This window comes from Plecotus auritus (genome assembly GCF_963455305.1).
Source record: "Plecotus auritus genome assembly, chromosome: 4".
NCBI lineage: Eukaryota > Metazoa > Chordata > Mammalia > Chiroptera > Vespertilionidae > Plecotus > Plecotus auritus.
Window position 1 is genome coordinate 12,448,523 of NC_137775.1, and position 12,540 is coordinate 12,461,062.

At 39.0% G+C, this 12,540-nt stretch overlaps 1 protein-coding gene across 2 annotated transcripts in view; it reads right to left on the minus strand.

Annotated features, from left to right (window-relative positions):
• ROS1 (ROS proto-oncogene 1, receptor tyrosine kinase) overlaps positions 1-11,252 on the minus strand; it is a gene marked incomplete at both ends in the record, with an annotated part of 95,175 nt that extends 83,923 nt beyond the window's left edge. For both annotated transcript variants that reach the window (XM_080663734.1, XM_080663733.1), the window contains 4 exons: positions 780-806; positions 2,557-2,616; positions 4,287-4,331; positions 11,130-11,252. In XM_080663734.1, coding sequence (XP_080519860.1) covers positions 780-806; positions 2,557-2,616; positions 4,287-4,331; positions 11,130-11,252 — 255 coding nt within the window. The remainder of the gene's footprint in view (positions 1-779; positions 807-2,556; positions 2,617-4,286; positions 4,332-11,129) is intronic.
• Positions 11,253-12,540: the final 1,288 nt, after the last annotated feature.

Here is a 12,540-nt window from a genome sequence, read left to right on the forward strand (position 1 = left end):
ACATTTAAAAACAACGCAACATCGATTTTAAACTGAGAAATAATGTAATCATAAGTACCTATTGTCAAATGAACTCTGAAGATCAGGTTCAGTTCAAGAAGATTGAGGAAGACAAGCTCAAACTCCTAAGGTCCTTCTGAAGGAGCAGAGAAAGTGCTGGGAGCTGCGGGGGAGGGGCCTGGCCTGGGAACGGGGGTGGGAGAGGTGGGGGGGGCGGGGAGACCTGGGCAGCAGAGTCAGCACAAGGTCCCTCATTAGAACAGCAAGAAAAAACACACACAGGCTATGCTTCAAAATGCCGGCCAAGGAGTTTGTCGAATAAGGGGGAAAAATTGCAACTAAAGTGGTTTTTTTTTTTAATGCATTGTATTTAATGATAGAGCATATGCTTTATGGGGAAGACAATAAAATCAGCAGAAATAAGGACATCCTGACTTGTGCCCCTGCCTCTCTCCCTGCCACCCTCACCCGCCCAGGCTTCAGGAATCAGGACCCTTCCAACCAGAGCAGCATATGTGTATAAGTGTATGTGTGTATACACATCTGTGTAACTTTTTATACGTTGCATATGCACACTGATAAATAAAACACAGCGAATATTTGTGTCATCATGGAATTCCACAGTCATCTGTATGCCCAGAGTCGTAGCACACCCAAGAAGAACGTCTCTGTGCACTGAGAATGACTCAGGTGTCTTGGTTCTTATTTTACCAGCTTTTCCACAAGAGATAAAGACATGGAGTTGGATGACATCCTTTTTATAAGGATTGCCAACTTACCTCACAAACGGTGGCATAGGTGTCATTCTGCGTGGGGGAAAAAAACAAAAACAAAGAAAAACTACTGAAAATCTTTAAAGCTGTAAATAATTTTAATGATACTTAGCTCTATATTTCTCCCAAATTAATTTCTTATCCCGCCAATGGCAAACAACCAATAACAAAATAAAAAATATAAAATAAAGTTTAAAAAAATCAAACAAATAAAAAACAGTGAAAAGCAAGGGAGTCCAGAGCGGGGCCTTCTGCCCAGACAGGCCACTGAAGGAAGAGCTGTAAAATTTATATTTGCATCCCTGGGGGAATGCTGCAAAAAAGCATGATGGCTGCCAGAACGTCCCAGTCAAGTAAGGGGAGATCTGTGATGGACCAGGTTAGAGGAGGAAGGGATGCTGGCAGGTGTCCAGGGAAGACAGAACCGGAAGTGAAAACTACCAGTAGCTCGAGCTAAGAAAGGCCGGCAGGTCCCTCTGCCCAGACTGGCCATGCAGGCGTCCACTCTGCTGCTGGACTGTTTCCTGACAAGACACGGTACTTGCCCTTCGTTCACTCATCCCGTGTGTGTCTGAGCAGCTGCTCTCTGCCCCTCACTGTGTTCAGTGCAGGAGACACAGTGTGAACAAGATAGAGAGCGTCCTACCCTGATTGGGCTTACATGTGGGACAAAGCACGTGACGAGACAAATAATGCTTAAAATTGCAGTTGTTGAAAGTGCTGCCAAGAGAGGAACCTGTGTTTTTAGAGTGTGTAATAGTTCCCAGGTCCAGATTCCACCTGCCCCACCTTCTGGTAACTTCCGTTCTATGAAGCACACAGTCATAAACATGAGAATGGGCGTGAGTAACTGCTATGACAAAGATCTGTGAGGACATGCTATACAGGAACAGCTATGAGGACTACAGAAGAGGCCAATGTCCTTATTTAAATCTCAATGCTACGATTTGAGTAATTAATAGGAAATGATATTACCCAACATTACCTCGACCTTACTGATTTAATCTCTGACCTGAACAACCTGTAATACAGCCAGCCCACTTTTAAATTACTCAATTTTTATCCATGAGGTTGAGTAATGACCGTGTTTCAGGCACTATCCTTAGGAGGGAGATTCGATTAGTATCCTATTTTAATGATGAGGAAAGTACACTACCAAGAAGTTAGAACAAAGTCACACATTAAGTGGCAAAGCCGAGATAAATGAAAAATAAAGTATTGGGGGGTGTATTTCCTACCCAAAGAGAAATGAACCTAGGTGCTTGTGACCTCTGGATTAGATTGCTACCATGTTCCCTTCAGAGCCACTTTGGACATGGCCGAGGGCCCCTCTGCTATCCAGAGACGGGTCTGGAGCCACCAGCATCGCCTTACCTGGGGAGCTTGTTATCAGTACAGAATCTCAGGTCCTCCCAGACCCACTGAATCAGAATCCACATTTCAACAAGATTCCCGGTTAAGTGTATAATAACATTTGAAAAGTGCAGGTCTAGGAATTTAACAAATTTACCTAACATCCTACGAAAAGGCCTTTGGAGAAGGCATCCATTGGGCATCCCCGGGGTGTCATGGTTTGTGCTAACCTCCCATGGTCTCCAGTTGGGTGAGTAATGGTAATCTCCCTTTCCCCCCATTACTATGTATCACTCAGGCTGCCATACTTTCCCTTTAGGGTCAAGCCAACTAAGTGAAAGCCAATGGAAACGCAAATGGGAGTCCTCTTAGACAACATGTCTCTTAAGGGGAACATTCATATAAAAACAGAAACACAGTTAGCACTTACACACTTTAAAGCACACGTTTCCTGATCTACAGAGTTCCAAAAATGACATCCTTGGATGCACTGCAAGAGACAAGAAGAGACAATGGTGACTGAACAAGAGGGACTCTTTTGTCCTCTGAAAATGCAACGATGTTTTAGAAATAGAAATCTACCGAGGAATCTGTGGCCTCAAAAGAATTAGGACCTTTGGGGTGATAAGCAGAGCTGTCCCGTCTGCAGACAGCCGGGCGGTGCGGTTCACTGAAAGTTGACAAGGGTGCTGAGTGGAGTTCAGTCTGGAACGGGCAGGTCAAGAACCGAGAGAGCACCCAGACTTCAGGCAGCACACTGTCCACTGGGTGGCTGGCAGCAGGTAAAGTCTAGGTCAGTATGACATTGAACATATCGTGGGTCCATTGCGTGGCCTCACGTGACAAGCCAAACTCAAGCTGGCGCTCAAGCAGAAGGCAGCACATCAAACCTTGAACAGGTGGACAGTTTGAGAAGTCTACTGCCCACTGGCCAGCTTTTGCCCCACAGCTGCCCTGAAAACCTTCTCCCAAAGCTGCCTGGGCCTCCTATGGACAGATCCGGCCCATTTCTCCTAACTGCACTGGATCTGCCTATGCCTGTGATTGTATAGACATTTCTTCCACCAGCCACAGAGACACCTGGGTCCCCTTCTTCCTCTCAGTTCCTTCTTTTTTCCTCTCCCTACACATTTTGATTTTGTGTTCTAGCTTCAACTTTTTCTCTTCTCATTCTTCAAGTTCTCCACAGGTGAGCTCATCCACTCCTTCAGTTTTGAGAGATTGTATGTTTCTAGGAATTTACCCATTTCTTCCAGATCGTCCAATTTGTTGACATATAGTTGTTCATAATATTTCCTCATAATCTTTTGTATTTCTGCGGTGTCAGTTGTTACTTCTCTTTCATTTCTGATTTTATTTATTTGGATCCTCTCTCTTCTTAATGAGCCTGGTTAAAGGCTTATCAATCTTATTTATCTTTTCCAAGAACCAGTTCTTGGTTTCATTGATCTTTTATATTATTTATTTAGATTCTATTTTGTTTATTTTTGCTCTGATCTTTATTATTTCCTTTCTTCTACTCCCCTTGGACTTTGTTGTTCTTTTTCCAGTTCCTTTAAATAGAAGGTTAGATTGTTTATTTGAGATTTCCCTTGTTTCTTGAGGTGGGTCTGGAATGTTCTCAGTTTCCCTCTTAAGACTGCTTTCGCTGTGCCCCATAGATTTTGGGTTGTTGTGTCCTCATTTTCATTTGTTTCACTGTTACCTAGCACAGTGCCTAGTTCATACTTGTGCTTTGAGTCATTTAAACATTTGTTGAATAAATGGGCACAGGTGCAGAAAAGTAATAAAACCATAAATGTAATGGTTAGAAGAAACATTGGAGACTACCTAGTCCAACCCTCTCAGATAACACATAATAAAACTAAGTTTCAGAAATATTAAATAATTTTCCCAAAGCCATGAAAATATGTAGAATCAAAATAATGGACTTGGATTGGTCCTGTGTTCTTTCCACTTCAACACTGTCCCTGACTTCATCTGTGAATATTCTGTCATTCACTTATAACTACACTTTTTTATTGTCATTCCTCCAGCAGGGACAAAGAAATGAGATTTTACTTAGGACACACCTTACTGTAATAAAACCTGACCATTGCCCCCTTTTCTGTCATCATTGCTAACCCTAGACAGTTCTTAACAATGGAAGCAATTACTCACTGATTCACTCAGATTATACGGCGTACCGCTGTCCAGATGCCTGCCCTGCAATGAAGAAGGAGGTAATAAACACCAGCTCCCAATATTGTGTGCGGTAATAACTACCACACCTTTTTTTTTTTTTTTTTAAAGCTTCCTGGAATAGTGCTGCCTCCCTTCTCGGTGTTTTCTAACTGGAAAGTAAGGAGCCAAATGTCTTAAAGTCATTAAATTAGTCATGAAATCAGACAAAATCCCAGTGCAAATTATAAGATATAATGTCTAAGAATTCTTCAGCAATGGGAAAGGTGGCATGGAGGTGTGGCTATAAGGAGGGGTTAAGGGCAATGGAGAGAGTCTCACACAATATTAAACAAGCCTGTGACATTAGTCAATTAATGAAGTCAAAGGATTCTGGATAAAACATGAATTATGTTCAGATTTTTCTTTTTTTAAAAGCAGTCTTAGTAAGAACAGAGAAAAATACAAATTCAGAATTTTACACAGAGTAAAACATCAGATTGCTCTGTTTATTCCTCATATGTTCAGAAATTTTAAGAACTTTTTTTGTGCTGTGGGAAAAGAAAAGAACTGGGAACTGAGGGGAGGAAGTCTCTCCATTGCTCTTTCTCTCCCTGTTCCTTATTTGGATGGAGTCCTTCATAGACAGAAGGACTCACAAAGGATGGCAGTCCTGGGCCTATGATAATCCATATGTGCTTGGATAACATTATGTAGATATGACCTAATTGTCAACCTGCCCCACTGATGGACTTAGAATTATGAGCAAAGGAAAACCAAGCGAATTTTTCTAGTTGGTACTGCTCAGAACCTCCCCTTAAAAGTTGCTGAATTTGAACCACTGAATTGGAGAAGTAATTAATCCAGCAAGGCGCACACCTTCTGTCCTTGGCGGACTCAGCATTATAAACAAGACATGTTTGGGGAAGCGATAGACTGTCCAAGGGGCCTCAGGGGAGCGGGGGGCTTAAGCATCCGCTCAGAAGGGTGGCCTTCTGAACATCCCATGCTTTTCAGAGGGAAGAAAAAAGCTGTTCATCACTACGTTCATTAAGCATTCTCTCCCTTCCATGTAAGTCCCCTGTACCCAGAACAGTGCTTGGGGGATAATAGATGCTCAATAAATATATCCTGAAGGAACAAATCCATGAATTCAAGATGACTGCTGCTTGGGAATGCTCGGAAGTTCTGTCCCTTGGAAGCACTGTCCAGGGCCTGGCATTGTGGGGTTTTACTTGAGAAGTAATCAGATGCAGAAACCAAAGAACAAATGCTGCCTTTCCCCCCTCTCATTTGACATGTGGCTAAAGATTCCTCTAATTGCCGTTTCCTATCACTTATATTTGTAAAGAAGGATGCTTACCAGTAATGTGTTTTTAGTCATGAATACTTAGAGTGTAGGAACTGCATCTTGTAGGTGAATTGTTCAACCCTGTGCTTATTGTACTTTGTTCCCATGATTTTGTTCAACATGGAGCTTTTAATTCTCCTTTATACGGTTGAACCACAATCATATACAACTAAGGGTAAAGAGTGAATCTGCAACTGAAATGTTTCCTATTTCTTCAAAAATCTGTTAGTTCATAAAAGCAAAAGGGTGGACCTTGGGTAGTTTTTGTGTTCCTTTTTAAACAATAGGACAACAGAGATGCTTCTTGATGACTGCAAAGTCATATTGTAACAGCCCTGAGTCCTTCTATTGGCATCTCTCAAGATTAAATACAACAGCTGAATGGTAGGACCATCAGGTGGTCTCTGGCAAAGGTAGCCTCATGAGTGAGGAGTATGGGGTTCTGAGGAAGCAGATTTTGTCAACTTTCTTCCCTAATCTCACTTGATCTCCACCCCCTTCCTCCTCCTCGTAATTGCTAACAATTTGTGAGCAACTGCTATGTTCCAGGCACTCTGCAAGGCGTTTTACACTCAACCTCATTTAGCACCTCAACAACCCCATTAGGTAGATACTGTTAGTAAGGCCATTGCACAGCTGAGCAACAAGGAGGTTTAGTAAATTGCCCAAGAGTTAGAAGTTGAAGGGAGATGAGAGGAATTGCCTCCAGAACCTGTGCTCTTAACCATAGCATGGATGCCTCCTGTAAAATCGGCACCAAATTCACATTCTTCACTTTGGAGTTAGGAGCTGCCCAGTTTGCATTAGTTCCTCCTGCCCCAATCATCTGCTTAAAACACACAATCCCAGTGCTGGCTCTCAAGTCCTCTTAACCCAACACCTACTTCTTGGCACAAGATTTTCTTCCTGCCCACCTCAGCCGGAACTAATTTCATTTACTTCCTGTCCTAATGAATGAAACAGCAGAATGATCTGCATTGTAATACCACTGTTCCCAATGTGATATTTTGAAAGTTAACTTGTGCTGTCTAAACTCAGTATTCTCATCTGAGACAAAAGTAAAATAATATTTAATTCATGAAGTTCAGGGGGATTTGACTAAATAATGCATTAATTATTATAGCACAGTGCCAGGCATTTAGAAATCTATTAATATTAGGTGCAAAATTGCTACAAATAGTCTTTTGCAGACATTTCTTTGGTTACTTATGCAATAATCTCTTCAGATAAATTTCTTGATGTTCAGGGTTAAAAGTATATTTTTCCTTTTGATTTTGATATTTATTAACCCATGTTTTCTAGAAATCTGTCAATTTGCATCCTAACCACAGTATATGAAAGTGCCAGTTTATCTAAACTTCGCCAAGAAAATGTTTTTATCTTTGCCAAACTGATGGAAGAAATGTTGGCAATTCATTTTTACTATGTATTTCTATGGTTTCTATGAAGTTAAACTTCAAATATTTTTTAGCCATTTATAATTCTTTTTTTAAAGTAGGTATTCATGTTTTAAATTATTTTAAATGCTTTTATATATAAGCGTTGATAAAATTTTGTTTATCACATGTAATACTTTTTTCCATTTTTCAACTTTGTTCTTACTATATTCTGTTTACTGTCATATAGTTTAAGTTTTTAAACAGTCAAATTTATTAATAATTTCTTTAGAGTTTCTGGATTTTGAATCAGGCTTCTTAAGACATTCCCATTCTACAATTATAGAAATATTTGCTCCTAGTTTATTTTAATATTTTATCGAGTAAAGTCTTATTTTGTTTTTGTTATTTGTCTGTATTTAAATCACTTTTTTTTAAAAGTACCTCCTGGAATTTATTTGAATCTGATAGTGATGTAGGGAGTTGGAGGTTTGTATTCTTTCTTTTTTTTTAACTTTTTAAAAAGACTATTTTTAGAGCAGTTTTAGGTTTATAACAGAATTGAGATTATGGTACAGAGATTCCCCATATAACCCCTACCCTCACACATGCACAGGCTCGCCCATTATCAACATCACTCACCAAATACTACATTTTTACTAAGGATGAACTGGCATTGACAAATCATAATTATCCAAAGTCCATAGTTTACGTTAGGATTCACTCCTGGTGTTGTACACTCGATGGGATTAGACAAATGTATAATGACATATATCCATCATTATAATATCACACAGAGTATTTGCCCTGCTCTAACAATCCCCTATGCTCTGCTTATTCATCGTCTCCCTCGACTTCCTCAAACCCTGTCGCTATGAACCACTGATCTTTTCATTGTCTCCATAGTTTTGCATTTTCTAGAATGTCACAGAGTTGAAATGACATTTCCGGTTTGCTTCTTTCACTTAGTTATGTGTATTTAAATTCCTCCATGTGTTTTTTATGGCTTGATAGTTCATTTCTTTTTTGCTCTGAATAATATTCTATTGTCTGGATGTACCACAATTTATTTATTCATTCACCTACTAAAGGAGGGCGTTATTCTTTATTCTAAATTGATAGCCCCACTTGGACTTGAATTGTTATCTTTATCATATTCCAAACTTCCTTATGTACATGGTCTTATTCCTGGACTGTATTGTGTTTCACTGGCCTGTCTACCCCTTTACCAATCCAAACTGGGCTAATTTCTGGATATTTTATGGAATTTTTGGATTATGGTTTCATTCCATTATCTTCTTATAAAGTTACATATTATATACAAGAAAATTAGTGATGTTTATACTTTTTAAACAGTACAACCTTCTGAACTCTATTGCAAGTCTTATTGAATTGAATTGATACTTCTAACAGAGCACTCCTTATTCTAAATTGATAGAATACTAGTTCCACAGTCGGTAGGATTTGTTACTAAAAAAAAAAAAAAAAGAGAGATTTTGTTGCCAAAGAAGATGAAAAATTATAATTAAACAAAGCCACTCATATGCTATTGTGCCCTGTGGATATACAAAAAGAGAGTATGGGAAAAGCAATTCCATAATTATTTGATTCTAAATCTCTTTTTCATAAAGGATCTCACAATTCTAGTGTTCTGAAGAATATTATGGCCCTAGCTTTGGCTCAGTGGATAGAGCATTGGCCTTCAGACTGAAGGGTCCCGGGATGGATTCCGGTCAAGGGCACATGACCCAGTTGCAGGCTCCATCTCCAGTAGGGGGCGTGCAGGAACTACTGGTCAATGAGTCTCTCTCATCATTGATAATTCTATCTCTCTCTCCCTCTCCCTTCCTCTCTGAAATCAATAAAAATATTTTAAAAGAATATTACGTTTTGTTCTCTGTAGCATGTGGCATATATATAATTCAAAAATGTTAAGTCGGTTGATGTAAAATACCGATGCTCAAGCCTAGAACTATGGTTTGTGCATTTTTGTACAGCAATTTTGAACATTCCTTTGTATAATACTCCTTTGTTTCCTTTTTAAAAAAGCAAAGATGCCTCAGTATCAAGAACTACCCAGTAAAATCAAAGATGACCTTCCCAGCAAATGTCCAGACTAAACTGACAGAGAAAAACAAATTCAAACGATAGAATACACTCGAGCACTTTGCACAGCCTCTCCCTGACCCTGGCTGTGTTCATTGTCCATTCACCTCGCTTGTCCCTCCAGCCCTGTGTGGGAGGCCCAGACGGAGAACCGTCAGTACAGCCACTGGCAGGTTGGCAGACCGTGTCTCTTGCAGCCGCCACCACAGCAACTGTGCCTTTCTCTGTAGGTGGTGAACGGAAGGCAACTCAGCAAAGGAACAAACTGTCTGCTTCTATTGCCAAACCCTGAAACCAAAGAGCCCACACAAAAAGACACGCTAAAACTAGACATAACTAAAAAAATCAAATACATAAAATAGAAACTAATGGGAACAACCAGCATCAGTTTTGATGGTAGCAACATTAACAGATTATGGCAAGACAATCTTATGATGAGCTATTCTAAATACATTAAAGATCCTGTTTCCATTGAAACTTCAGAGCATAGAGGAAAACTCATATGTACTGCTACGTGAAAAAGCTGAGTGCACAACTGTGTGTAAAACTACATACACATTTAGGGGGAAAATACTGAAAGAAAATACAGTCAGAGGTTAATAGTGGTGGGATTGTAAGGTTCTTTCCTTTACTCTTCTCTATTCTCTATCTTATACATGTTTTACAATGAATATGTATTCTTGTTTAAAGCAGAGAAAATTTTTAAACTTTTTAGTAAAGAAAACATTTAATTGTCCCAGTTTTCCACTTTTAAGTTTGAATTACAACTTAAAAAGCTAAAGCATACAATTCTACATTAATGGCAATGAAGTCTTCAGCAAAGATTTATATAAAATACCAAACTTTTTTTAAAAGTTCGATTATCCATAATAATATTCACAATAGTTTAAATTCAACCAAAAAGAGAGTAACACAAATCAATTTCTTTAACAGAAATCATTTTCTTTTCTAATCTACCCTTGACTTCTAGCCCTAATGCTTTAGGGTGAGCATTGTATTTTATTTGGTATTTTCATTATATTTCAAAGTATGACTCTAAGTAGCGTCACATGTGAGCTATCATGGTATTTCCTTTGTCTTTAGATGAGTGTATCTTTCCCTGGCTAGAATGTATTTGGTTTTTATTTTTTTTTTAAATATATTTTATTGATATTTTACAGAGAGGAAGGGAGAGGGATAGAGAGCTAGAAACATCGATGAGAGAGAAACATCGATCAGCTGCCTCCTGCACACCTCCTACTGGGGATGTGCCCGCAACCAAGGTACATGCCCTTGACCGGAATCGAACCCGGGACCCTTCAGTCCACAGGCTGACGCTCTATCCACTGAGCCAAACCGGCTTCAGCTGTATTTGGTTTTTAAAGTGAATTCAGTGACTGTTTTAAGTACAACTAAAGCACAATACCTAAAAAGATATGAAATAATAAATATAGGAGGGATGATACCCAGAAATGAGAAGAAAACATTATTTTTTTTTAAAAAAAAAAAAAGCCTCATTACTGAAAAATTGCAAATGCACAGAAAGCAACAAAGGACTATACAAACAATTCTTGCTTTTAAAATAAAATGTCGTTCTATATGGCCCTGCATCTGCTGCCTTGGTCATCCACCTCCCCATACAACCATCCATCCCAATACAAGCAGCACTGATGTTTACAGCTGGATGGCATTGCCCTGCGTCCAAACCTACTTCGTGCTTCAAGACAAATATAAATGATTTTGTAATAAATGAGTTTTTAAATTATAATTTTTAAAGCATGCAAAATTGATTGCATTTAATCGTCCTTTACTCAAATCCCAGTCCTCCCCCAAAATCTATGAACAGATAACGAAATAAAATAGGCCTGCCCTACCTTCTGTAATTATAAATGGTCGTTAACTTACTCTGAAAAAAAAATATTCCTCACGAGAAAACTTCTTATGAAGTGAAAATAATTCAAACCTTTATAACAAGCTGCATTCTACGTTTTAGTTCCCACAAAGACAAATAGCAAGACGGGTAAAACTTACCAGGTTAGTTACACATGACTTTAGGCAGCTGTTTAACACTGTACACTGACCCACAGACATCCATAGGCAGCCAAGAGCCACGAAATGGACAAGTGTCAGGAAAAGCCAGTAACTGTTCTTCATCACTTCACCCGTGGCGGAACTTCAGATGCGCGTTCTCATTTTCTCCATTTCGCTATGTGAATTCTTCGGGTTTCATCACTTCAGTTGAAAGAGAGGCGGGTGGATTTTTTTTTTTTTTTTAATAATATACTTGGGTCTTTTCGTTTAGACCTTTGAATCCTAGATAGCTTGTCATATGCCCATAACAGCTATTTCATCACTTAGCTTTGTTTTACTCCCATGAAGAAAATCACCCACAGACTAAAGGTTAGAAGCCCGCTTCGCATGGAAAGTAAACGAAGTGGGAAGCTTGTGATGCGTGCACAGTCCCCAACCCGGACGCTTCCCCGGATCACCCACCACTTCACCTTCTTGAGGCTGGTTCAGCTCTGCAGGAAATGGGGTTTTGACCACCTAGACTTTAGCCAACAGTAGCACTATTATAATAAAAATAATGTTAAGAAAAATAGAAGCGTCTAAATCAAACGATGAGGCAGAGAGGAAAAACAGAACCCTTTGAAACCAAGAGCATATTTTAAAATGAAAAAGCAAACAAAGATGAAATTAATAGGCAAATACTCTGAGGGTGAGGTAAAGGAAAGGAGGTTTGGTAGAGTGCTTTCAGAAGTTCACTACATATTAACTAAAATGCTGTCTTATCAGGTCTAGTGAGACAGAGAGCTAGAACCAGCCATCACAGAGACCTAAGATATGTACAAGTGTAACTGTCTTCAAAAGGAAATATTGTAAAAATTTCAATTAGCCCAGCATCAAGATAAAGTTAAGCTGAAGTTTAAACAAAGAATTTGAAATCTGCAAAGTACAGCAGTGAGTCATTCTGGGAAACCATTTTTTAGACTGCTGAGGGTTAACTCTTTAAGGTCAGATATTTTTGTGTTGGTATTATTTCTCATGACAATCTAAAGTATCAAATAAAGTTCCTTGTCTTCTTAGATAAATGATAATAATATACTTAATCTTCCCTTAATGGCATGAGATTCTCCTTGTAAGCAACATAAGGTTTTGTTTTGAGCTGAACACGTTTTAGTAAATGTTGACAAAACTGATGTACATTGTAAAGATGAATGGTACTGACTCCAAAATTGACCCTTCAAGCTTGTTTTCTTGAAAAACTTTTTCCACCATCTACCTGCTTTTCCCCCTGCATTTTAAAGAATGTAAATTCAAAAATATACAACCATTCGATTTCTTGGTCAGAGGAATATGGTCCTCTTTCTACAAAATACACTTTTAAATCCGAGAAGGGTCTACCTTATTTAAGGGATTTTTCTCACCCCAACAAAATTTA